Source organism: Mesoplodon densirostris, chromosome 7 (genome assembly GCF_025265405.1).
Source record: "Mesoplodon densirostris isolate mMesDen1 chromosome 7, mMesDen1 primary haplotype, whole genome shotgun sequence".
NCBI classification, from domain to species: domain Eukaryota; kingdom Metazoa; phylum Chordata; class Mammalia; order Artiodactyla; family Ziphiidae; genus Mesoplodon; species Mesoplodon densirostris.
The window spans coordinates 65,009,485-65,036,798 of NC_082667.1; the positions used below are offsets into that span (position 1 = coordinate 65,009,485).

The 27,314-nt window shown below is 40.5% G+C and overlaps 1 protein-coding gene across 1 annotated transcript in view; it reads right to left on the reverse strand.

The window, feature by feature from the left end:
• The window catches only part of DENND5A (DENN domain containing 5A), a 109,122-nt gene that overhangs the window by 25,932 nt on the left and 55,876 nt on the right, over positions 1 to 27,314 (reverse strand). The window contains exons 6-9 of the mRNA XM_060102737.1: positions 18,340 to 18,657; positions 16,931 to 17,146; positions 16,197 to 16,431; positions 1,382 to 1,532 (exon numbers count right to left, since the gene is read on the reverse strand). Of these exons, the coding sequence (XP_059958720.1) occupies positions 1,382 to 1,532; positions 16,197 to 16,431; positions 16,931 to 17,146; positions 18,340 to 18,657 (920 nt within the window). The remainder of the gene's footprint in view (positions 1 to 1,381; positions 1,533 to 16,196; positions 16,432 to 16,930; positions 17,147 to 18,339; positions 18,658 to 27,314) is intronic.

Here is a 27,314-nt window from a genome sequence, read left to right on the forward strand (position 1 = left end):
GACAGAATCAAAGCAGACAATTAAGAATATTCCACTAAGAGGGACTTCCCTGGTGGTGCAGTGGTTAAGAATCCGCCTGCCAATGCAGAGGACACGGGTTCGGGCCCTGGGCCGGGAAGATCCCACATGCCGCGGACCAACTAAGCCTGTGTGCCACAACTACTGAGACTGCGCTCTACAGCCCGCAAGCCACAACTACTGAGCCTGCGTGCCACAACTACTGAAGCCCGCACACCTACAGCCCGCGCTCAACAAAAGAAGCCACCACAATGAGAAGCCTGCATACCTCAACAAAGAGTAGCTCCCACTCGCCAAAACTAGAGAAAGCCCGTGCACAGCAACAAAGACCCAACACAGCCAAAAATAAATGAAGAAAGGAAGGAATGAAGGGAGGGAGGGAGAAAGGGAGGAAAGAAGGAAAGGAAGAAAGAAAGAATATTCTGCTAAGAAAGTAAGGTCAACTGACAGGAGAAAACTTAAACATCTAGGGACCAATGCTGGCCATGGGAAACCACCAAGAAACCACCAGAGATAGCTCAGAAACCTTGAGAAGGGTAGCTTAAAGATCAGTTACTAGGCAAGAAAGAGATAACTCCCCAGGGACAGAGACATACCTTTTTTATTTTTTAAAAATTTATTTATTTATTTATTTATTTTTGGCTGCGTTGGGTCTTCGTTGCTGTGCGTGGGCTTTCTCTAGTTGCATTACTGTGTGTGGGCTTCTCATTGCAGTGGCTTCTCCTGTTGTGGAGCACCGGCTCTAGGCATGCAGGCTCAGTAGTTGTGGCGCACGGGCCTAGTTGCTCCGTGGCATGTGGGATCTTCCCAGACCAGGGCTCGAACCCGTGTCCCCTGCACTGGCATGCAGATTCTAAACCACTGCGCCACCAGGGAAGTCCCAAGAGACATATCTCTCTTGAAACACCTAAAAAAACTTCACTTGCAGATCCAAAACTATATTCACTCAACTCTGCCTGGGCTTTGATACACTCATCTCCAAAAGTAACGAAGAAGAGCAATCCTGCTAAGCTATCTACTTTCAGTTCTGTTATTTCAACCACCACTTACTAACAATACAGTGCTAGCTAGGTGTTGTATGGATTCAGTCATGAGATGATTTCAACCCATCTGCAGCCCAGCCTTTTACAGGCCATGATACATGAAGCTATCCCAATTTTCACAGTGGAGACAGGAGCTGATGATACTCTGTCACCTGTTTCCTTGTTCAAACAAGTGAACAACCTGGATAATGTGTATTTTCTCCATATTTGCTTTACAAATGTCAAGGTCTTCTGGAGATAACAGTCTAGGTGCAGATACTGTATAACCCTCACCACTGTGGCTAGGGAGCTGGATCAGGGAATCCCTGGGGTTGACTCACTTGTTGCTGGCTGGCCCGGTGGAAAGCACATCAGACTGCAGCTTAGGGAAGAAGCCTGGTTCATACTTCCCTTGTCCAATCTTCATGTCAAGTAAATGGGGGTGAACCGCAGTATGATCGATTTTTGCCAGTCGCAGCTCAATTGCTTTCTCTGGATGAGAATGAAAAAGTCCAATATTTTAAAAAACATACCATATTCTGGGCCATAAAACAAGTCTCAATACATTTAAAATAATTTGAATCATACAAAGTATGTCCTGTGACCAACAATAATTAATAATACCTTAAAACTAAAAAACAAACTTCTAAATAACCAAGGGGTCAAAAAGGAAATCAGCATGGTTGAGGCTAAAATGGAGTGGATTGCCTATCATTGGATGTAGATTGTGCTCTCTATTGTTAAGAGTACTTGAAACAATTCAGGTTGGTTTCCTTGAAGTAATTTTTTTTATTAGTTTCTGCTTTATAACAAAGTGAATCAGTCATACATATACATCTGTTCCCACATCCCTTCCCTCTTGCGTCTCCCTCCCTCCCACTCTCCCTAGTTGAAGTAATTTTTATTTATGATTCAGAGGACTCATGTGGATGGAACTCTCTCTGGCTCTTGAAAAACATGCCATCAGCACTCAGAGTTGCTGTTGCCCACTACATGTCCTGCCTTCTGAATAGAAAAGAGGTGTTATTTAGGGAAAACCTTTCTTTTAAGATATGTGTAGATCATTTTATTTACTACTGATAATATTTGTTCCTTGGTCCCTATAGGGATAGTTTTTCTTTAATAGCATATTTTTTAGTGGTTGTTTTAAAATTATACAGAGAGCAGAAGTTCTTTATCTGATGTGATTTAGTAGGGTAGTGAATTCGATAATAGAAAAAGTCACTTAAGTTTGGGAATCCTAAAAGGATATATACATCCCTTAAACATTTTAATTTAAACCATATGACTGTATAATCACCAGTCTTTTGATGAAGTGTCTGTGCATTTTCTTTGATTATGGATCCACTAATCAGGGGTCTGCATTGTTTCTCTTGCATAAATCTCACCCATAATTCATTCACACTGAGTTTTCCAGTTTTTAAAGTGGAGCGAGAACTTTTAAAGGACCTTGCAAAAGAACCACAGTAGATGCTAGTTTTCCCAAGTTTTCTGCACTTAAGTGATATGCCTAATTCAACTGCTGTATTTTTAGTGACTTTGTTTTACTGAGTCTTTTTAAAGCACTTAATTTTGTTTTCAGAGAAACAGTTCTTTTTTTATACCCTCATATCTTACCATTTATTTACATAATATTTGGTTAAATTATACAACCCAGTAATAAGTTCAACTAGTGCAGATAAGCTTGGAAACAAATGCATACATTAGTATTTTTTAATCGCATTATAGTTGATGTACAATAGTATATAAGTTACAGGTGTACAATACAGTGATTCACGATTTTTAAAGGTTATACTCCATTTATACATATTATAAAATATTGGCTATATTCCCCGTGTTCTACAATGTATCCTTGTGGCTTATTTTCTACATAAGCTTACATTAGTTTTTTTTTTTTTTTTTTTTTTTTGCAAAGTAATACAAACTCCAGGCATGCAATCAAAAAATTTTAAAGGGAATAAAATGAAATCTCCTTCCTGTGGTAGCCGGAGATCAAGTTTCTTGTGCATCCTTAATGAAAATAATAGTTTTTTAAAACAAATAAATAATGTGTGGAAAAACAGTGCAGAGAGAATTCAATGTTTCCTTTTTTTTTTTGTTGGCTGTGCGGGCTTTCTCTAGTTGTGGTGAGCAGGGGCTACTCTGTTGCGATGCGTGGGCTTCTCAGTGCAGTGGCTTCTCTTGTTGCGCTGTTGCGGAGCACAGGCTCTAGGCATGTGGGCTTCAGTAGTTGTGGCACATGGGCTCAGTAGTTGTGGCACATGGGCTCAGTAGTTGTGGCTCACAGGCTCTAGAGTGCAGGCTCAGTAGTTGTGGCGCACAGGTTTAGCTGCTCCGCGGCATGTGGGGTCTTCCCGGACCAGGGATCGAACCCATGTCCCCTGCATTGGCAGGTGGATTCTTAACCACTGTGCTACCAGGGAAGTCCCTGTTTCCCTTCTTTTTGATCTAAAATCCTACCCTTGTGAAATAATCTCTTGATTTTTTTTATGCCCTCCTCCTAAATACTTTTATATAATGCACTATTTTTAATGTTGTGTTGCACATATATTAATTGTAATATTCTTTAAATTATATACATTTTGATATACATATGGTATATTAAAGTAAAACTTGGAAAAAAAGCATTTCAGTCATATGGTAGAAATTTAAAATATTACAAAAGGGTGTATGTACAGTGACGTGTTAAGACTTATCACTGTTTCCTGTTTCCTTCCAGACATAGACATGCACATACAGCATGTATACCTTTTAAAAACAACACAGATGGGAGCATACTGATCATTGTTTTATACCTTCTTTCATTTAACAATTTATCTTGGAGATATCAGGACACAGATTAGGTTGTTTCCTAAGAACAAAGATTGCATGAGAAACATCCTTGTTCATACAGTTTTCACAGAAGTGTGAGTATGCAAGGACAGTTTCTAATTCAATTTCTGATTTGCAGGAACTTCCCTGTAGTTTGTTTTAGGAGTGAACTTATCTGTAAAGTGATCCCAAGTCTAATGTCTTTCTCTGCACAGAAAGAAGTCATAAGAATGTGCTGATTATTCTCTCTTCACCACTCAGAAGTGGTTGTAATCCCAGTATGCTTTGCATTATCTCCTTTTGTTAAAAGTAATTGCTCATTACAGCATTATGGGAGCTGTGAGAAAACCCAGAGAGTTGCCTGGAGCTGAAGTGTTTCCAGTTGATTTTGATTGGCTAAGCTCTTTGGATGCAGATGACCTTCAGCTGTTTCCTATTTATTAGTTTCACCTTCTTGGCATGATGAGCACAGAGACAGGCAATGGCAAAGGAGGTACTGATTTTATCGTTTGTACTGGTGTATAGAAATGGATTTTTTTTTTTTTTTTTTTTTTTTGCGGTACGCAGACCTCTCACTGCTGTGGCCTCTCCCATTGCGGAGCACAGGCTCCGGACGCGCAGGCTCAGCGGCCATGGCTCACGGGCCCAGCCGCTCCGCGGCATGTGGGATCCTCCCGGACCAGAGCACGAACCCATGTTCCCTGCATCGGCAGGCAGACTCTCAACCACTGCGCCACCAGGGAAGCCCCTAGAAATGGATTTTGTGCTGTTGCTTACAGCTCTGGGAGGTCAGCATCCTAGTGTGGGTACCACGGGTTGATGGATCCCGGAGGCATGGTTTATTAGGCCATCCTTCAAGATGAGTTGTTGCTTTTTTAAAATACAAAAAATGTAGGGAAATAGAAACCCACAACTCAGACCAGAGAGGCCATAAAATTCCAAGTTTCTAGTATCTGTAAGACCAAACCATATAAATGGAAAGCAGTTTAGCCTTGAAAGAGGAGATTATTTCTCACCCCCTAAAGTGTTTTGTTTCTAGGAATCGCACACTTTCAAGTGTATCACAGGGACTTCTTCAGGGATTTCAATCTGAGGCGAATAAGGTTACCCACTCTAGCAGAAATAAATGGGCTGAGTTTCAGATACTGGATTAGACTCATCCTGAAGAGTAGGGAAAAACCAGAACTAGATGTCTGTACTATTGAAAAACCTGCTTTTATGGAGCAGAGGAAGCCCCTTCCTTCAGACTTTAGCATGCCCTGTTTCATGTTTAGAGAGTAGATAGATGTTCCCTGACACTGTAACTAGGTACACTATAAGGAGTAGTCCAGTGTCCAGGAAGCCTCATGAGGAAGGCATTTCAGGGACTCCTGAGTACTCCTTTACTCAGAGTGTCTGTTGGACCCCTATGAGATGTTCGTGTCTCTGAGCAGACCTGTCAGGAATGCCAGCCACGTAAAGGAGTAGCACCTGCTTTATTGACTTTTGGTAAAAGAAGCAGCTTTTTGGTTTTCACATGATTGAAAAGGCCTTTCTCCTTCCTGCCTTTTTTTAAAAAAACCAGAAATGGTGTGTGTCTATATGTGTGTGTACACTGAAACGGGGGGAGAAGTTATTCAGTGTAATATTTATTCAAAATGGGTGTTTAAGAGCCAGTGTTGGGACACAGTAAGACTGGACCTTCAGCTTTAAATACCTCTTGGAGGTTTTCTCCCACAGCTTTACATTCTTTTGATCATCTTAAGTTTGAAATTTAAAGTATATTCTTATCATGTCTGCGATTCTCAAGATTATTACTCTTAGTAGATTATTTACAAGCATTCATATCTAGAAAAGAGAGGTGAAAGATACAAAAACTGAGGCCTCACCTAGAGAATCATTAGAATTCTTCTTAATAATAATTGTTAGAGTAATCATAGAGCAGGAAGATTTCAACAGAAAGATAACAAGCAAAGTTGTACAGGTGCCCGGTGGAACTGAGATATCTCAGAAGAGGCTGAAGGTAGAACTTGAAGTGGCCTAAATTTGTTCCTCAGTTGTTGCTTACTCTCACGTTGGAGTAAATACTTTTTCTGAAAGGCTATATAGATTATCTATTTAATCCTTGAAAGAGTGTGGTTTTTTTTTTTTTTTTTTTTTTGTAATTCGGGAAATATTTTTGTTGTTGCTTCAATTGGGAGAGGGTGCTCACCAAATAGTCTTTAATATGGGAATGGCAGTGCTTTGTGGGGCACAGTGAAAAATGAGATCGACTTTCTTCTTGAACTCTTTATCAGTCTGTTCCTGATTTTAGTGAATATGAAAAGCTTGCACTCTTTTATCCTTCTGCTAAATCAGCTGTATTTTTTAAAAAATCATTATTGATGACCAAATCTCTGAGCTCAGTTTTACCCACTGATTGTTTTACATCACTTATCTATTATCTATCAAATGCCTTAGCTTTCCCCGAAGAAGCTGAGGCACTTGCTTAGAGTGTACTCAACATGTTGGAGATGATGAAGTTTTAGTCATCAATTTTTATTTATTTGCATTACTAGTTAAAAAAAAAAAACTATTTCCAGGGCAGGCTTAGCCAGGAGCAAGGTGGTAAGCTGCTCCAAAGTTTTATTGGTGAGCACACAGGATGCTTTGCTAAAACCTAGTTGATATATATCAGCTTCTGCTCACTTCCTGCTCATTCTTCTTCATTTTCTGGAAAGCTTTTTGTTATTTATTACTCATTTATGAACCAAGCTGAGGTTTGCTTAAATGGTGGGCTGAGTTTTTAGTGCATAAAACTGTTTAACTCCTGTGAAAACTCACTTGAAATCAGCCATTCCAGGAGGATATTACTCATATGATTTTAAAATTGATGTTCCTACTTTGTCTTTAAGTGTCTGAAACCAGCATACCATTTGTAAATAGTAATGTGTTAAATCTCAATCTATTGTATTGGCTTTGCTGATGTATTTTTTACTCATTTAAAAAAAAAAAAGTCTAGAGATTGCATTCTGAAGAAAAGCTAAACTTTGAGCACAAGCTTCTCTTCCAAGATTTTAACTTACTATTTGAGAAGCAAGTACCTTGTTTTTGACTGGTTTTGTGTGTGTTTTGTTTTTTTGACCTAGATTACCAGAGACTGATGACTGTGGCGGAGACAATTACAGCTCTCATGTTTCCTTTCCAGTGGCAGCATGTCTATGTTCCTATCCTCCCAGCTTCTCTCCTACATTTCTTAGATGCTCCTGTGCCATACCTGATGGGCTTGCATTCCAATGGCCTGGATGACCGGTCAAAACTGGAGCTGCCTCAAGAGGTAAGAAACACATGCAGCTTGGATGCTGGTGTCTGTGACCCTGACACAGGATTTGGGAGAGAAGGGCTTTGGGATGAGCCCAGGGTGGTATCACCAAGCTTGTTTTCTTTTATTTGGGGGAATACAAACAACTTTCCAGGAAAAAAGTGAAAACAATGAAGATTTAGCTCTATTTATATAATTCCAGAAACACTTGTTTCCTCTATCACCTGACATACTTTTATAATAATGTCTGTTTATACTATTGTGAACTGCCTTTTTCAAACATGATATTTTACATATTTTTAAGAAAATCTTTTTATTATGTAATCGTTTAAACTTACACAGAAGAGTAGCATAGTGAATCTCTGTGTTTTCAATACTTAGCTTTAACAGTTATCATACATTTAAATTGTATGTTACTTCTGTACTTTCTACCCCCTATTTTTTAAAGAAATTCCACATAATATAATTTTATAACTGCTTTAGTAGCCAGACATGTATTAATAAACCAGTGGTTTTGTTTTATAGGCCACAGTTGCTCTGTAAAAGTTGACCTGATCATAGTGATTCTTGTAGTACTGAATGTAGCTTTGAAAACTTTCCTTGCTGAAGATAAGGAAGGCCTTGAGAGAATGCTTCTCCTCCCTTGCTGTGAGGATGGCCTGCTCCTCTTTCCTATTGTTTCAAATACTAAAATAATTGATTTTAAAAATATATTTGTTTATCTACTGCTTCATTCTAAAATAGATTTAAAGCATCATTAGAAATAAGATTGTCTTGGTTTTTATTTTCCTAGAATTACCAAGAGAACTGGTCTACCTCTTTTGGTCACTTTGTGGCTTGTATGAAACTAGCAGGGGGAAGGCCTTTCCTACTCTGAATTTCGTAGTCAACAGAAAGGCCTGGGAAGAAGACTTTGGACTATGCACACACTGGTATCAGCATGACTCTGTCCCATCCTTCCACCAATGATTTTTTGGGGGGAAGATTTTTTTTTTTTTTTTTTTTTTTTTTTTTTTGCTGTACGCGGGCCTCTCACTGCTGTGGCCTCTCCCGTTGCGGAGCACAGGCTCCGGACACACAGGCTCCGCGGCCATGGCTCGCGGGCCCAGCCGCTCCGCGGCATGTGGGATCTTCCGGGATCGGGGCACGAACCCGTGTCCCCTGCATCGGCAGGCGGACTCTCAACCACTGCGCCACCAGGGAAGCCCTGGGGGGAAGATTTTTATGTATAGCTGAGGAATATGGGTAAGAGGACCTCCAAAGAAGAGACTGTTCTCATGGAAATGGATCTAAGCAGCATTCACATTGTTGGGCATGTCTGGGCAGCCATATTGATGAACATGCCTGATAATTAGATCATACCCGTAATGTTTAAGTTATAGTCAATTGCATCTCTTTTTCTCTCTCCTTTGGTTTTTAGTTATTTATTTATTTGGCTGCGTCGGGTCTTAGTTGCGGCGCGTGGGCTCAGTAGTTGCAACACGTGAGCTCTCTAGTTGCGGCGCACAGGCTCTGGAGCGTGTGGGCTCAGTAGTTGCAGCACGCGGGCTTAGTTGCCCCGCAGCATGTAGGATCTTAGTTCCCCGACCAGGGATTGAACCCACCTCCCTTGCATTGGAAGGTGGATTCTTGTTTTCTTTTTTAAATTTATTTATTTAATTTATTTATTTTTGGCTGCATTGGGTCCTCGTTGCTGCGCGCAGGCTCCCCCCAGCTGCGGTGAGCGGGGGCCACCTCTCGCCATGGTACGCGGTCTTCCCATTGTGGTGGCTTCTCCTGTTGCGGAGCACGGGCTCTACGTGCAGGGGCCTCAGTAGTTGTGGCACATGGGCTCCGTAGTTTTGGCTCGTGAGCTCTAGAGCACAGGCTCAGTAGTTGTGGTGCATGGGCTTAGTTGCTCTGTGCCATGTGGGATCTTCCCTGACCAGGGCTTGAACCTGTGTCCCTTGCATTGGCAGGTGGATTCTTAACCACTGCACCACCTGGGAAGCCCCGGAAGGTGGATTCTTAACGTCTGGACCACCAGGGAAGTCCCTCGCCTTTGGTTTTAGAATCAGAATATCTTCCTTGTAGTTTTTTCCGTTTCTGCCTCCTTTGAATCTATAGAACTTTGTGCTGTTTGGGGTGGGACAAGATTAATTAAGGAAGAAAAGATCTAAATAATGTCAACTAAAAAAAATGCAGGAGGCTGCGAAAAGAACAGAGTTTATTTGGGGACTTAAGAATTGCAATTGGGGAGACACAGATTCAGTTAACCCTGAAAGAGTATTCCGAGGAAGAGAAAGAGTCAGGGGCTTATAAAGACAAAAACCACGAGGTTGTTAAAAGTTGCCCTGGTGAGAGTTGTGATTGACTCTGATGCGAGTCAAAATATTTGTCCTTAAGAAATCACAGGTTATTTTAGGGTAGGGGTCTTGTAAGTATATAGACTGTCACGAATTGTTTTAGGGTAAGGGTCTGATTAGTATCTTGAGTTTCTGGCAGGTGTTCTGGTGTTCTGTTCTTCATCAGGTCAAAAGGTCAGCTTCCATCCAGGCTGAGTCATGCAAACATCGTACTTCCTTAATGGCTTCCCAGCTTCATTTCAGAGATCTCTCTTAGAAATACTGACTCCATTTTGACTTTCCTTTCACAATGATGGAGAAAACCATTGAGTTTTGGGGTACTGGGTTTTTATATGTATTTGTCTACTGATAAATATGCATAAAGAGTAGATATCAAAGACTGGAGAGTGGGGAGCTTTTTGTTGTTGCTTTAAATGGTTGCATATTTAATACTGACACCTCCTTCTGGTAAACCTAATTATCATTTTGTAAAAGTCAAAATAAGAATAACAGTAAAAATGTTCATTGCAGCTCTATTGACAATAGTCTGGACATGGAAGCAACCTAAGTGTCCATCGACAGATGAATGGATAAAGAAGATGTGGCACATATATACAATGGAATATTACTCAGCTATAAAAAGAAACAAAATTGAGTTATTTGTAGTGAGGTGGATGGACCTAGAGTCTGTCATACAGAGTGAAGTAAGGCAGAAAGACAAAAACAAATAAATACCGTATGCTGACACATATATATGGAATCTAAAAATCAAACCAAAAATATGTCATGAAGAACGCAGGGGCAAGATGGGAATAAAGACGCAGACCTACTAGAGAATAGACTTTAAGGACACGGGGAGAGGGAAGGGTAAGCTGGGATGAAGTGAGAGAGTGGCACGGACATATATACACTACCAAATGTAAAACAGCTAGTGGGAAGCAGCCACATAGCACAGGGAGATCAGCTCGGTGCTTTGTGATCCCCTAGAGGGGTGGGATAGGGAGGGTGGGAGGGAGGGAGACGCAAGAGGGAAGAGATATGGGGATATATGTATATGTATAACTGATTCACTTCGTTATAAAGCAGAAACTAACACACCATTGTAAAGCAATTATACTCCAATAAAGATGTTTAAAAAAAAAGAGATTATTTTGATAATAATGGTACAGAATTAAATATATGTCAGAGAACATTAAAGGAATTCCAGAATTTCTAAGGAAAAAAAAAGGAAATAAAGTATTTTGAGCTGAATAAAAATGAAAACACAAAATATCAAAATTTGTGGAATGTCATTAAAATATTACTTGAAAGATTTACAGCCTATCTTAGGCCGTGAATATTACAAACAACTCAATGCCAACAAATTTGACAACAGATGAAAGACACAAACTGTCAAAGCTCACTCAAGAAAACAGATAACCTGAATAGCTCTATATCTAGTTTTTTAATTGAATCTGTAGTCTAAAACCTTCCTACAAAGAAAACTCCAGGCCCCGATGGCTCCACTGATGAATTCTGCTAAACATTTAAAGAAGAAATAGTATCACTTACACAAGCTCTTCCAGAAAACTGAAGGGAGTACTTCCCAACTTATTCTATGAGGCCAGCATTATCCTGATACCAAATCAGACCAAGACATTACATGAAAACTATGAACCAAATCCCTCCTGAACACAGATGCAAAAATTCTAAACAAATTTTTAGTAAAGCGAAGCCAATAATAAACAAAAGGATAATACATCATGACCAAAGAGAGTTTATCTCAGGACTGCAAGACTGGTTTACACATTCAAAAATCAACGAATATAATTCACCATTTTGACAAACTAAAGCTAAAAACCATATAATTACCTCAATAGATGCAAAAAAGCATTTGGCAAAATACAACCACCACTTCTGATAAAAAAAACTCTCAGCAAGCTACTAACAGAAACCAACATTCTCAACTGATACAAAAGTATCCATGAAAAACCATAGTGATGGGCTTCCACGGTGGTGCAGTTCACTGAAAACTATATAACACTGCTGAGAGAACTTAAAGACCTGAATAAATGGAGAGATATGCCATGTTCATGTATCAGAAGACTCAATAATGTTAAAATATCAATTCTCCCTAAATTGGTCTATAGATTCAAGGCAATCCAAATGAAATTTTCAAAAGGTTATTTGTAGACTGGCAAGCTGATTCTAAATACATATGAAATAAAAAGGACCTACAGTAGCCAAAACACTTTGAAAATAAGAACAAAGTTGAAAGACTAACACTACCTGACTTCAAGATTTAATATAAAGCTACAGTAATCAAGACAGTGTGGTATTGGTGTAAATGTAGACTAGCACATCAATGAAACAGAACAAAGAATCCAGAAACAGACTCACACATAAACAGATCACTAATATTTTGACAAAGGTGAAAATACAATTTATCAGAGAGAGGATAATCTTTTCAACATATGATTCTGGAACAACTGGATATCTATCCGGAAAAAATAAACCTGGACCCTTAGCTTACACCATTTACCAAAATCAACTTGAAATGGATCATAGACTTAAATGTAAAGCCTAAGACTAAAAACTTCTAGAAGGATATGTACAGAAAACATAAACTATGTTATCTTGGTTAGGCAAAATTTTCTTAGATACAACACTAAAAGCATAATCCATTAAAAAAACCTGATAAACAGACTTCATCAAAATTAAGAACTGTTCTTTGAAGGACACCATTAAGAGAGCAAAAAGACAAGCCACAGAACGGGGAAATATCTGCAAATCATATATCTGATAAAGGACCTGTATCCAGAATATATAAAGAACTTCCAAAACTCAGTAATAACAAAACAACACAATAAAAAAAATGGGCGAAAGATTTAAACAGGGCTTCCCTGGTGGCGCAGTGGTTGAGAGTCTGCCTGCCGATGCAGAGGACACGGGTTCGTGCCCTGGTCCGGGAAGATCCCACATGCCGTGGAGCAGCTGGGCCCGTGAGCCATGGCCACTGAGCCTGCGCGTCCGGAGCCTGTGCTCCGCAACGGGAGAGGCCACAACAGTGAGAGGCCCGCATACCGCAAAAAAAAAAAAAAAAAAAAAAGATTTAAACAGGCACTTCACCATAGAAGACCTGTGGATGGCAAATAAGCAAATGAAAAAATGTTCAACATTACACTCATCAAGCACATGCAAATCAAAACCACAATGAGATACCACTACATACCTATTAGATGGCTAAAACTGAAAAGACTGAGCGTACTAAATGTTAACAACAATGTGGAAGAACTATAACTCTCATACACTGCTAGTGAGAATGTAAAATACACAACTACTTTGCAAGACAATTTGGCAATTTCTTTAAAAAGTCAACATACGAATATCATATGGTGCAGTCATTCTACTCCTAGGTATGTATGCAAGGGAAAAGAAAACATATGTCTATACAAAAACTTACATACAAATGTTCATAGCTCTAATGCCCACCAACAGGTAAACAAGCAAATTGTAGTAATATCCATACAGTGGAAGACTACTCAGCAATAAAAGGAACGTGAATGAATCTCAATATAATTATGCTGAGTAAAAGAAGACAGACTAAAATAAAGAATGCATACTGGGGCTTCCCTGGTGGTGCAGTGGTTAAGAATCTGCCTGCCAATGCAGGGGACACGGGTTCGAGCCCTGGTCCGGGAAGATCCCACATGCCGTGAATTAACTACTGAGCCTGTGCTCTAGAGCCTGTGAGCCGCAACTACTGAGCCTGTGCTCCACAACTACTGAAGCCCATATGCCTAGAGCCCATGCTCCACAACAAGAGAAGCCACAGCAATGAGAAGCCCGTGCACCGCAACAAAGAGTAGCCCCCCTCGCCGCAACTAAAGAAAGCCCGTGCGCAGCAACGAAGACCCAACACAGCCAAAAAAAGAAAAAGAAAAAAGGAATACAGGGCTTCCCTGGTGGTGCGGTGGTTGAGAGTCTGCCTGCCAATTCAGGGGACATGGGTTCATGCCCCAGTCCAGGAGGATCCCACATGCCGCGGAGCGGCTAGGCCCGTGAGCCATGGCCGCTGAGCCTGTGCGTCCGGAGCCTGTGCTCCACAATGGGAGAGGCCACAACAGTGAGAGGCCCGCGTACCACCAAAAAAAAAAAAAAAGAATACATACTGCATGATTCCATTTATAGAAAAACCTAGAAAATTCAAACTCTATAGTAACAGAAATCATATCAGTGGTTGCCTGGAGACTGGGGGAGAGAATGCAGAGAGGACAGGATGGAGGTATTACAAAAGGGCATGAGAAAACCTTTGAGGATAATGGGTATATTCCCGATGTCAGTGAATATAACATGTAACAAAACTTTAAATGTGTGCAGTTTACTGTATATCAATAATATCTCAAAAATTTTAAAGAGTAAGAACCAAAAAAGCTGGTAATTCTCCTGGTATTGTCTAGATACATATAAAAACATCTCACCTTTGGGCCTTGCTGAGTGTCCTAGGTCAAGTGCCCTTCTCTCTCTGGGCCTACCTTACTTCCTCCCACCCTTACCCCTCCTTCATCAGAACTTATTTAGTCTCTCAAAAAAGTGCTAAGCACTATTCTAGGTACCCAGATACAATGGCGGGCCAAAGGAAAATCTTTACCTGTAAAATTAGTGAATGAGTAGAGTTAATTGCCATCAAGATCCCTTCTAAATGTAAATTTTAAAGAATCTACAGAAAGACCCCTTTAGTTATATTTTTACCATTTTCAAATCAGACTGATTCAAGAAGCTAAGGTGTCCATGAGGAATGGCGTGAGGTAGCTGAACTACTCCTCTAGGCTATAAATCTGAAGCCAGTGGCAAGAACTCTGAACTAGCATATTTGGAGTACGTATCTCAGGGAAATACCTAAGGGCTATACCAAGGGCATGATTCCTGGGAACAGAGCATGTAGTTGCCTGGAGGATCTCTGTGATACCCATTTTTCTGAAATGAGTCATAGAAATGAGGGTTAGTTAACCCTCCTTCCATATCCCGAACTCCACATTCTAATGGGACCACAAGAATTCATGTCCTGGCCACAAATGAGACCAGAGTAACTCATATCAGTATTTGGTGTTCAACAACTGGATTACAGATAGGCTGAGAACTGACTGCCTCAACCCTTTGGACAGAGGGGCAAGGTTTCAAGCGACTAGAGTGTCTCATTTTACAGTCTCCAGCTATAAGCGGACTCCTCCCTTTACTCCCACAAGCAATACATAAATATTGTCATTTTTCAAGTGTAACACAACATGAAAAGATTGGGAAGTCCTGACTTAAAGCGATGGTTTAAGAGATGTTTCTCTAAACCCACAATCTTGTAAAAAATTCTCCATCATGCTCTCCAGGACCAACGCCTTAGGCAGGGTTCAGGACCTGAAACTTGATGTGTGTGTTCCAGGAGGCAAGGAGGACTGTGTTAGAGTATTTCACTTGCATGGGCAACACGTCCTCAAGTCTTGGCCAAGAGGACTGTCACCTTAATGAAAGGCTTGGAGCAAGAGCTGAAAGATAAAGTCAGAAGGCTATCGAGCATAAGGCTGAGGAACCCAGGATTTTGTCCAAACTGTCACCACTTGTATCTTCAAAACCTAAAAAAATGCCTGCCACATTCATTCATACGGTAAATACTTGGTGTGCACTTCCCACACACTGGGCATGTAGTGGGTATTTATATTTGGTAAATGAATAAACAAAATATATAAAAAGGCTACAACAAGGACACTGAATATTGCACAAGGAAGAGAACACACTACTTAATCTGACACCTCAAACTGAGACTATTCTCTGGAGAAACTGACCTAGACGGGGCCTCTATGAACAAAAAGGTGTATTCCATCATGCAAGTAGCAAACAACTTTTAACATCTATATGTTCTAGGCACAATGTTAGAGGACTGGGGGTAAGACAGTGATTAAATACAGTCTCTGCTCTTAAATTGCTCCCTGATAATGATGGCTCAAAACAATAGAGATTATAAAGGGGAGGCAAGAACAAAGCAAAACAGGAGCTTAGCAGAGAATCAACTCAGCCTAAGGACGTCAGAGAAGGCTTCACAGAGGAGGAGACACATCAGCTGGATTTCTATAAGCTGCTTACCCATAACTCACTCGCCCCTTCTTTCTTGTTAACAGAAGCAATACAATTCAGGGTAACATTACACCCAGGTCAATACTCACTTTCACAGCCTCCCTTGCACTTAAGGGTGGTCATGGTTCTGGCCTATGAGACAACAGAAGTTGTTGGGAATTCTGGGAAAGCTTTTGCTTTCTGATGTAAGAGGGAAAATACAGCTGGCATCAACTTTCCCCTTTGCCCTGAATGTGAACATAAAAGGCCTCTTGTAACAAAGAGGCAACAAGTATGAATATAAAAGTCAACATGCTAAGGACAGCTGAGTGAAATGACAGACTCTCATTTCCTGATTGTTGAGCAGCTGAGCAACCACCAATTCTGCACTTCTTGATAATTTAAGAAAAATAAACCCCATTTATCTCATGCACTGCTGATTAGATTCTCTAGTCCTTACAGCAGGACCCATTCCTAACTGACACAGTGTTAAAGGATGAGAAGAAGTCTGCCAGGCAAAAAAGACAGGGGAAAGCATTTCAGGCAATGGGAACAACTTATGCAAAAACAGAAACAGGGAAAGAAGCTGGCATGTTTAGGAACAGGGACACGTTAGTGACATAATCCAAGAGGCTAGAAAGTACAACAAGGAGGCCTCACTTGCTTCATCCACAGTGGTACACTTCTGGTACATGGATGTGCGCAGAGTAGGTGTCCGAACATTCAACAGCCTGATCTTGTCTACTCGGGAATCAAACACCCGGAGCACAGGATCTTTATCATCATCGTCATGACACATGATTTTGTTGTCAATGAAGGAAGCAAACATCTGGGTCTCCAAGAATCTTGAGAGGAAAGGCAGGTAGGGCTCAGGCTGATCTGACAGAAAAGATGCCTGGTGGGACCAAAAGGAAAAAGTCATCAACAGGGAAGAGGGCATGTCAGCCTTCATCAACCAAGGCTACATACCCAAGGGATTCAGTAGGTTAACTCTTCTCTGAAGCTTCCTAGGTTTTTATAAATTGCAAACAGTAAAACCTCTCCACCCTTTTTAAAAATTCATATAATTTCAGATATCCTGAAACTTTGACACACTGGCCCGTTTAACTTACTCAGGTAACCTACTGTGGCAACCAATGTTCCCAGAATCCTGATGTTCAACGTGCATGCACATCTTTGCCTAAGAGAGCTCTTTGACTGAAGGTAAACCACCTGATAGCAATAATCAGCACTCTGCTCTAAAGCAAGCAGACCTTATATTTTATTAACATCAGAAGGACCATGAACTTGTTTCCAGCACATATTATGAAAGAAAAACTCATCTTCAGTCACATCTTTAAGAGAGTCTGGCACGTTCTCACTTCTTACCACCTCCCCAGTGGAATTATACTCACTTTGTCAAAGTTTTGCATCTGCTCCCTGTTGGTAAACCAGGACTCCTTATCCTGGCTGGGCTGAATGACAAACACCTCATAATCTGCAAACATCTGAGTGAAACGATTTGCAAAAACTTCCCGGATCTGAATGTTTAGCTGGTAAATCCTTAGTTCTTCTTCATCACACTGAACTTTGAGATCCTTATTGCTGCTGGGGTCTTCACGTACTTCCAGCTACAAAAACAAAACAAAACAGTTGAGAACGTGCAAGCTTTTCCTTTTATCCCAAAGAAATGCAACTCATCCTTTCCCCCGTCCTCCGCCAATGGTCATTCACTTTTGCAGCAAATGGAGAAAATAAACAAAAGAGAAAAAAACGGGAAGAAAAGAAAAAGAAAGGAATTCTGACATGGAGAAGGGATAAATGAGGGTGTTCCACTTGCAGGTACCCAGCAACTCAATGAAAGTGGAGAGGAACTCATTATGGGCAGAGAGAGATTCAGCGATAGAGGAAAAGACACCAGTTATCTCAAGGGTCAGGGAAAGGAAGGAGTCTGGGAAGTCAACAAGAAAATGATAATGCAAAGCAACAAGGTCAGACTCTGGTTTTCCTTTCATCTCTTTGATTTTTCTCCCCCATATCACTTTCCCTATCTTTCTCCCTAAAAATGTTTCCTTACTGGTTTTCTTAACTTTTTTAATCTCTCTAAATATTTCTCTGCTCTTCTTTAACTGGCTATGATTTTTCTTTTTTAATATCTGCTCTACTAACTAAACAAATCAGGAAAATGAAATGTTTCACACTTCACTAAAAAATAGCCCAACGAAATGATTACAGTACCCCATTTTGTTTATATGTAATTTAAGAAAGTAATTTAATAGTGAGAATGGGGAGGGTGAAGAGATGGGTAAACAACTACAGAAAGCAGACAGTCTCATCAAAGTCAGGAAATGGAAAGTTAAGTACATCCCTGGGAAGAGCAGAGGACTAGAATTCAAGAGGACCAGGTTCTAGCCGCAAGTCAGCCACACAGAAGCATTTAATCTTAGGTAAAACACTCAGGATCTCTAAGTCAACAATTCCTGCTCTATGTGCTTTAGGATGCTGTGCAATTCACAAGGCAATGGATCTGAAAGAGTCTGAACACAAAGATTGCCACCACCATCCCTCCAAGTCTCTCTGCAGTAGTGTTTACAGAGAATGACAGCAGCTTCTCCTTGATGTTGAAGTGAGAAACTACCGAGATTTAGATTCAAGTAGCATTTATACTAGGATAATGTTTGCCAGAGCTAAATCCAGAGTCTCCCACACAGAGCATCCTTTCAGTACTCACAGATATGCCTTGCCCTGAACTGGGTGCCTTCTCATTCCACACTTTATTTCACCAGGACATCATCTTAGCACAGACCCATATACAGCATCATACCTTCTCCAGGCTCACCCCAGTCCTCTTGACCAAGGCCTGCAGGCGGGCGATAGTTTCATTCTCCTTGAGGAACTCGTAGGAATGTAAAGGGGAGCCTGCGATGTTTCCATTCCTCTTGTCGGAGACGAGCTCAGAGGCCCGGAGCCTCTTCAGCTTGGAGGCACTCTCGCTACAGTGAAGGTTCCCTTCAGGGGGAATGCCAAATGCCATGAGAATCTCAGAGACTTCCTGGACAAACTCCAATTTGTTGGGAAACTGAGGCAAGTCCTCCGGCAGCTCAATGAAGTGGTTGTCAATGTCCACAAAGCAGAGGTTAGCCTGCAGTCAAAACACGATGAGGAGTGTGAACAACTCCGAAGTATTAAGGAAGAAGCTTTAGAGGGGATAATGAACAAGAAAGGAAAGAGCAAACGTCTGCAATGGGCATAACTTAGGTATGGTTAAAGAAGATGGGGTGGAAGGAGGTAGACCTGAGTTCCAGTCTTCCCCTGATGCTTTCTAGTTGTGGGATGTTGGGAAAGTTACATAACTGTTTCCTCAGCTATAAAATGGTGATAAAAACAACTTATCTTAGAGAGTGATAAGAATTACATAATAACATAGATGTTTAGCATCTAGCACAAAATTCTCATATATAGTAAGTGCTCACAGAATATTTGTTGAATTCACAAATTCTTACAAGAGTAAAAAGAATGCTACGAGTGTGTCAGAAAGTCTAGGTTCCAGACCTGAATCTGTCACTATCTCCCTATATGACCCTGAGCATACCAGTATCCCTTTCTGAGCCTCATTTCTGATTTGTAAGATTTGATGGCTCGTCTTGATTTTTGTGCTTCCTTCTGGCTTTAAGATTGCTCCTGAGAGGATGCAGAGAGACAGTACTTTCATACATTGCTGGGGAGGCAGGTAATCTGGATTAACAAAAAATAACCTGGCAATATCTATCCTTATTTTATAGACATAACTGACACAGAGAGGTTAAGTAACTTGTCCAAAGTCACATAGCTAGTAAGTAGTAGAGCTGGGATTTGAACTCAGTTAGCCTGACTTCAGTCATACCCTCAAGCTCTTAACCATACATTCTTCACCTTAGAGGTCTTACACATTTCTTGTTCAATTTAACTTAAATATTTTATAGTTCTCATCCCCGTTGGAATTTTCTTGCAGTGCAGCTATTAATTAGAAAAGCTTTTTATTTTTGTATATTTATTTTATAACCATGAACCTGTTCTAGCCAAGACAACTGTCATTTCCTTCACTGCAGAGCATTATTAAATGCTTAAGTGTTTGTTATAGCAAGGATAATAATATTACCTATGTCATAAGTTTGTTTTGAGGATTATGAGACAATTAATGTCAAGGATTTAGGACAGTGTTAGTATACAATAAATGTCAATTAACATTGTTATTATCACTGTGGAATATAAAACTCCAATAAATGAATACACACATACACAATATATATACTATATTACTACATAGGAAAATTCCATAATGAAAAGATGCTAATAATCCCCACATTTATTTGTAAATTTAATATATATATATTTTTTAATCCCAGAAAGATTTTTATTTTTTTCAAGGGAGTATCTGATGAATTGATTCTGAATCTTACCAAAAAAAATAAAAGAATAGCCAAGAAAATTCTGAGGGGAGACTTGCCTTGCTGGATTCTAATACAAATATAAAACAATGGGACTTCCCTGGTGGTCCAGTGGCTAAGACTCTGCGCTCCCAATGCAGGAGGCCCAGGTTCAATCCCTGGTCAGGGAACTAGATCCTGCAAGCCGCAACTAAGAGTTCGCATGCTGCATCTTAAAATCCCACATGCTGCAACTGAAGATCCCACATGCCTCAACAAAGATCCCGCGTACCACAACTAAGACCCGGCGCAGCCAAATAGATAAATAAATATTTTAAAATAAATAAATAAAATGTTTAAAATATACATAAACAATAATCTATTGGAAAAGAACAGTCTTGAACAGACCCATTTATTGTGGATGAATTATGCAATAAATGTTTGGGGGACAAATGACTGTACACTTAGAAATGTTAAAGTATAATACCATACTCAAAAATAAATTTGAGATAGACTGAAGATTTAAATATAAAAAATAAAGCCACTTTATGTTTTAAAAAAGAATCTCTACCTTTTAGAGATACATACTAAATATATGATGACATAATAATGCTGTGTGAGATTTGCTTCAAAATAATCCAGTAGGGTAAATGGGAAAAGAGTGGAGGATATAGAAAGAAGAGTGGCCATGAGTTGATGATTATTGTGTAATGATGGATGCTAGTCTCTTTACTCTTACATGTGTTCAACATTTTCTGTAACAAAAAGTGAAAAAATAAATACCCCCACAAAAGTATTAAAAGAAGGGCCTCCCTGGTGGCGCAGTGGTTAAGAGTCCGCCTGCCGATGCAGGGGATACGGGTTCGTGCCCCGGTCTGGGAGGATCCCATATGCCGCGGAGCGGCTGGGCCCGTGAGCCATGGCCGCTGGGCCTGCGCATCCGGAGCCTGTGCTCCGCAACGGGAGAGGCCACAACAGTGAGAGGCCCGCATACCGCAAAAAGAAAAAAAAAAAAAAAAAAAAAAAAAAGTATTAAAAGAAAATATAAAAGATTACTATTATGCCTTAGGGTAGAGTTGGACTTTCTAAACTTTATACAAGGCTAAAAAATAATTAAAGATAATCTGGGAAACAATAATTGTCATACATAACATGTAAAAGGTTAACATCCAAAGAAATTATTGAGATAAAGATAATTTACCCAGCTGAAAAATGGAAACAGGTTATAAAAGGCAAACACAGAAGAAGTTTCCGTTAATTAACTTCAAATGTATGAAAAGATGTTCAATTTCACTAATAAACCAAGAAATGCAAACAAAATATTTTTTACCACCTGGATTAGCAAAGATTTAAAAGATTTATAATGTCCAATGCTGGCAAAGTTACTAGGAAACAAACAACTCATACACTGTTATTGGGAATGTGAACTGACAACTTTCCGGGAACAATCTTTTTTTTTTTTTTTTTTTTGCGTTACGCGGGCCTCTCACTGTCGTGGTCTCTCCCGCTGCGGAGCACAGGCTCCGGACGCGCAGGCTCAGCAGCCATGGCTCACGGGCCCAGCCGCTCCACGGCATGTGGGATCCTCCCGGACCGGGGCACGAACCCGTGTCCCCTGCATCGGCAGGCGGACTCTCAACCACTGCGCCACCAGGGAAGCCCTCGGGGAACAATCTTAAAGAAATTCTTTTTTTTTTTAACCAGTCCAACCCAAGAACTAGAAATTACCAATATTTTTATCTACTTATATACTCTTCCCCAATCCCATCCCCCAACCTATACAGTCCCACCCCTGTAATCACTATCCTGAATTCTGTTTATTACCTTTTTGCCTTTTGTTTTTTAATTTATCACGTATGTATAGTACATGCCTTTAAATTTTTGCTTGTTTTTGAATTTTATAAAAGGATTATTGTTCTTTACACAGTCTTATGATACTATTTTTCTTCACTGAACATTAAGTTACTAAGATTCAGCCATTTTGTTGTAGGTAGCTACCCATTATTCATTTTCACTCTTGTGTAATATTACACTATGTGGATATACTACAATTTATTCATCAATTTTCCCATCAAAAGGCATTTGACTTGCTTCCTGTTTATTGTTTTTACATTGTTATACATGTTTTCTTGGACACGTGTGCAAGATCTTCTCTTGGGTATATCCTAGGAGTGGAACTGCTACATTGTGAGGTATGCAAATGTTCAATTTTATAAGGCCTAGCTGTGTTCCAAAGTGGTTATAACAATTTACATTTTTACCAACAATCTAAAGTGATCCTACTGATCCAAATATTTCCAAAACTTGGTATCATCAGATTTCTTATTATTACCACTTTAGTGGGTACATTTATTTACACTTCCCTGATTGCTAGTGAAGAAATGTGTATTTTTTGTACAATCTCTCTTCACGTCTTTAGCCCATTTTTCTGTTGGGATGCTTATCTTCTTACTGATTTGTAGGAGTCCTTTATAACCTCCTGATGCTAACTCTTCATAGGCTATATGTGTCCTACACATATCTTCTCCTAGTTTTTATTTTTTCATTTTAAGATGTCTTTTTCTTAATTAAAAAAATCAAAGTTATCAATCTTTTATTTTATGGAAAGTGCTTTCTTCATCTTGTTTACAAAGTCCCTACCTACCCAGAGGTCAAAAAGGTATTTATTAATATTTCCTTCGAGAAGATTTAAATTTTTCTTTTTGACATTTAACTGCTTAATCCGTCTCAAGTTGATTTTGTTATGGCGTTGGGTAGGAATCCTTCTTTACTTTTTCTCCCTATGGACAAGCAATTTTTCCAGCTCTGTTATTAAAAAGTTCTTTGGCATGGTATGTTTATTATATATCAAAATACTGATCCTGCTGTTTATCCCTGTACCAGTAAGTCTTGTATTCTAAGAGGCAGGAGGCCCATATAGTAAATCCAGATTAATATAACTATTCCACAAACTCTCAATCTATTAAGACTGCATGTTTTAACATGTCCATGTATGCGTTCATTCAATACACATTTGCTGAGTGCATAAATTACTCCATTTACAAATCTATAACTAATAAAGAGAACTTTCCCATATCCAAGATTCAAAAATTAGAAGAATCACTTTAAATTTCACCTTCTAGAGTTCCTCCACTAGATAACAACTTTAAACCCGTCCTTGTTAAAGAGACGATAAATGTTTAACACCTAAAAATAACACCTATTTTTTGTTTATTCCTCTAAGATTTTAAAATTATAAGTGCCTTCAGGTCAAGCAACTAAAAAATATAGTAAAGACAGAATTAAATCATCTAGTCATGAAGCTCACCTGCCTCATAAGCCTGTCCATACAGCTAACAGAAGAAAGGCACTGTGACCCACCAGAAGCACACAGTGCAATCATTTATCCTCTTGGTCCTCCTCTCTTTAGAGGAAAAAACCAGTTTGTCCAATAGGAAACATAAAGGCAGCTAAATACCACTATAACCACTCGACAATGCTTGGCTGGCTTTTCTCCCACTGCTATTGACCAAACACAGAATGTCTGTAAAGAACTTTATAAACTCCAAATGCTGTATCCACATATTGTAGATACTCCTAGATAGAGGTGGCCAGAGGAAAGAAAGCAGCTCAGGCACACTTCAGAGATTAAGATAGGAGCCTCTGAGACACTACTAGCCATTCTTTGCAGAGTTGGGCTGAAGCAAGTAGGGATAAGGCAAAATGAAAAGGGGGCCATTCAATTACTAGACTCATACAACAGCCTCACGCTTTCTCCTCTCAGTACTCAGAGGGCTCTGGCAAACAGAAGTAACTTGCAAACCTACCTCAAACCCCTCATGCTCCCCCTTCCTCACCTGAAAAGAGGCCAACTCCTGCAAAACAGCTTGGGGGACAAGAAGCAACCTGGAAGGGGCACTGAACCCAAGTGATCAGTCTTCCTCAGTTAACCTCCTGTCTCGTTGGGAGAGGCCATGGGAAGACTTTGCTACTCTGGGGTAGTGATCACATGGATATCCCAAACCACAAAAAGTTTCCCAAATCCCTTCCTGCAAAAGGTCACAATGGCCCTTCCCAGCCCTGAGTTCCTGCCACCAAATCACAGACAGCCTCACTGGCTAGTCTATCTTCAAGATATTCACTGAAGGGGAGCTCAACAGATAACTGGGGAAAAGCTATTGAAAAAGTATCCTGAGAAAGGAGAAAAAAAAAGTAGGAAAGAAAGAGAGGCCCAAGATAGAAAGAAGTAACACCCCCTTCCCCTGACATAGCTGTGGAAGAACTGCCCCCTTCCTGTGCTCAGACAATGAAACCCAAAAGAGAAGCACAAGACAAAGAATGCCTCACAAAGGCAGCTCAGCACTCTCACTTGCTCAGGGCCAGCTGAGCTCATGTGTTGGTGTAAAAAGAAACAAAGGGCTTTTCACAGACTTTTGATGCCCAAAGATAGGGCAGCAACTGATGAATTCTGACTTGGGGGGTTAGAGAATGTACACTCTCCATGTCTCTGGACAATGTCCCTTTTATAAGTCTAATGTGCCCCCACCCCACTACCCTGATGGTGCCCACCTGCAAAGGCCCAAGTGCATTTCCCAGCCTCAAGGCTTCCTTCTAGCAGCATAAAGATACCACAGGATGGCCACCAAAATGTTGAAAGTAGTTATCTCTGGGTGGTAAAATCTGAGGTAATTTTTACTTTATACTTTTGCATTGTTAGAATTTTTAACTATAAATGTATCATTTCGGAGACATCCCAAAGCTGTCTTTCAGAGATATTATCACGCTCCATTCATTATGTGTACCTTTCATGGTGCTTTACTCCTTGAGAAAGCCAGTCTTTTCTCACCAGCCTAAAGTTTTCCATGGGGACTGCACAGACTCAGATATCCCAGAGGTTACTTGCTAAAAATCAAGTTATAAAATATCCAGCTACGTAATTGTCCGCACAAATACGTGAACTTCAGAGGAACAGGCTGGATGAAGTGGGACTCTGAAACCCTAGAACTGCTTATGAAATACACACAGGTATTCTACAATCCCACTGTCACCACTCCTTCTCAAGTAGACCACAAGGAGAAGCAGAGTGCAAAAGATGCAGCAATGGTGGAGGCTGCAAAAGTGGAGAATCCAATATCCCAGAACAGAGTGAAATTTTGGGTTTCTCAAACAACCCACAGTTTCTCAGTCCTGTTAAGAAAACTGCTGGTCTCCCAGCAGCCTCTTCACACACCCACATACATGAAGCACACACAAAATGATGCTGAGAGAGCCTACAGGAAATAGAACTTGCCCCAAGTATACAGCAAGCTGAGGCCAAAGATGAAAATAAAACAGAAATCTGGCTTCTGGCCTAGTGACCTATTTATCAGATTATTCATGCCTCTTCGGCTTTCTACCTTCAATCATTTTTTACTGCTAATCTTTTTTTTTTTAACATCTTTACTGGAGTATAATGCTTTACAATGGTGTGATGGTTTCTGCTTTAAAACAAAGTGAATCAGTTATACATATACATATATCCCGATATCTCCTCCCTCTTGCATCTCCCTCCCACCCTCCCTATCCCACCCCTCTGAGCTGATCTCCCTGTGCTATGCAGCTGCTTCCCACTAGCTATCTATTTTACATTTGGTAGTATATATATGTCCATGCCACTCTCTCACTTCATCCCAGCTTACCCTTCCCCCTCCCCGTATCCTCAAGTCCATTCTCTAGTATGTCTGCATCTTTATTCCTGTCTTGCCCCTACATTCTTCATGACATATTTTTGGTTTGCTTTTAGATTCCATATATATGTGTCAGCATACGGTATTTGTTTTTCTCTTTCTGACTTACTTCACTCTGTATGACAGACTCTAGGTCCATCCACCTGACTACAAATATCTCAATTTCATTTCTTTTTATGGCTGAGTAATATTCCATTGTACATATATGCCACATTTCTTTATCCATTCATCTGTCAATGGACACTTAGGTTGCTTCCATGTCCAGACTATTGTCAATAGAGCTGCAATGAACATTTTCACTCTTATTCTTTTTTTTTTTTTTTTTTTTTTTTGCGGTACGCGGGCCTCTCGCTGTTGTGGCCTCTCCCGTTGCGGAGCACAGGCTCCGGACGCACAGGCTCAGCGGCCATGGCTCACAGGCCCAGCCACTCCGCGGCATGTGGGATCTTCCCGGACCGGGGCAGGAACCCGTGTCCCCTGCATCGGCAGGCAGACTCACAACCACTGCGCCACCAGGGAGGCCCTCACTGTTATTCTTATTTTGACTTTTACAAAATGATAATTAGGGTTACCAGAAGGAGGTGTCAGTATTAAATATGCAACCATTTAAAGCAACAACAAAAAGCTCCCCACTCTCCAGTCTTTGATATCTACTCTTTATGCATATTTATCAGTAGACAAATACATATAAAAACCCAGTACCCCAAAACTCAATGGTTTTCTCCATCATTGTGAAAGGAAAGTCAAAATGGAGTCAGTATTTCTAAGAGCGATCTCTAAAATGGAGCCAGGAAGCCATTAAGGAAGTACGATGTTTGCATGACTCAGCCTGGATGGAAGCTGACCTTTTGACCTGATGAAGAACAGAACACCAGAACACCTGCCAGAAACTCAAGATACTAATCAGACCCTTACCCTAAAACAATTCGTGACAGTCTATATACTTACAAGACCCCTACCCTAAAATAACCTGTGATTTCTTAAGGACAAATATTTTGACTCGCATCAGAGTCAATCACAACTCTCACCAGGGCAACTTTTAACAACCTCGTGGTTTTTGTCTTTATAAGCCCCTGACTCTTTCTCTTCCTCGGAATACTCTTTCAGGGTTAACTGAATCTGTGTCTCCCCAATTGCAATTCTTAAGTCCCCAAATAAACTCTGTTCTTTTCGCAGCCTCCTGCATTTTTTTTAGTTGACATTATTTAGATCTTTTCTTCCTTAATTAATCTTGTCCCACCCCAAACAGCACAAAGTTCTATAGATTCAAAGGAGGCAGAAACGGAAAAAACTACAAGGAAGATATTCTGATTCTAAAACCAAAGGCGAGGGACTTCCCTGGTGGTCCAGACGTTAAGAATCCACCTTCCGGGGCTTCCCAGGTGGTGCAGTGGTTAAGAATCCACCTGCCAATGCAAGGGACACAGGTTCAAGCCCTGGTCAGGGAAGATCCCACATGGCACAGAGCAACTAAGCCCATGCACCACAACTACTGAGCCTGTGCTCTAGAGCTCACGAGCCAAAACTACGGAGCCCATGTGCCACAACTACTGAGGCCCCTGCACGTAGAGCCCGTGCTCCGCAACAGGAGAAGCCACCACAATGGGAAGACCGCGTACCATGGCGAGAGGTGGCCCCCGCTCACCGCAGCTGGGGGGAGCCTGCGCGCAGCAACGAGGACCCAATGC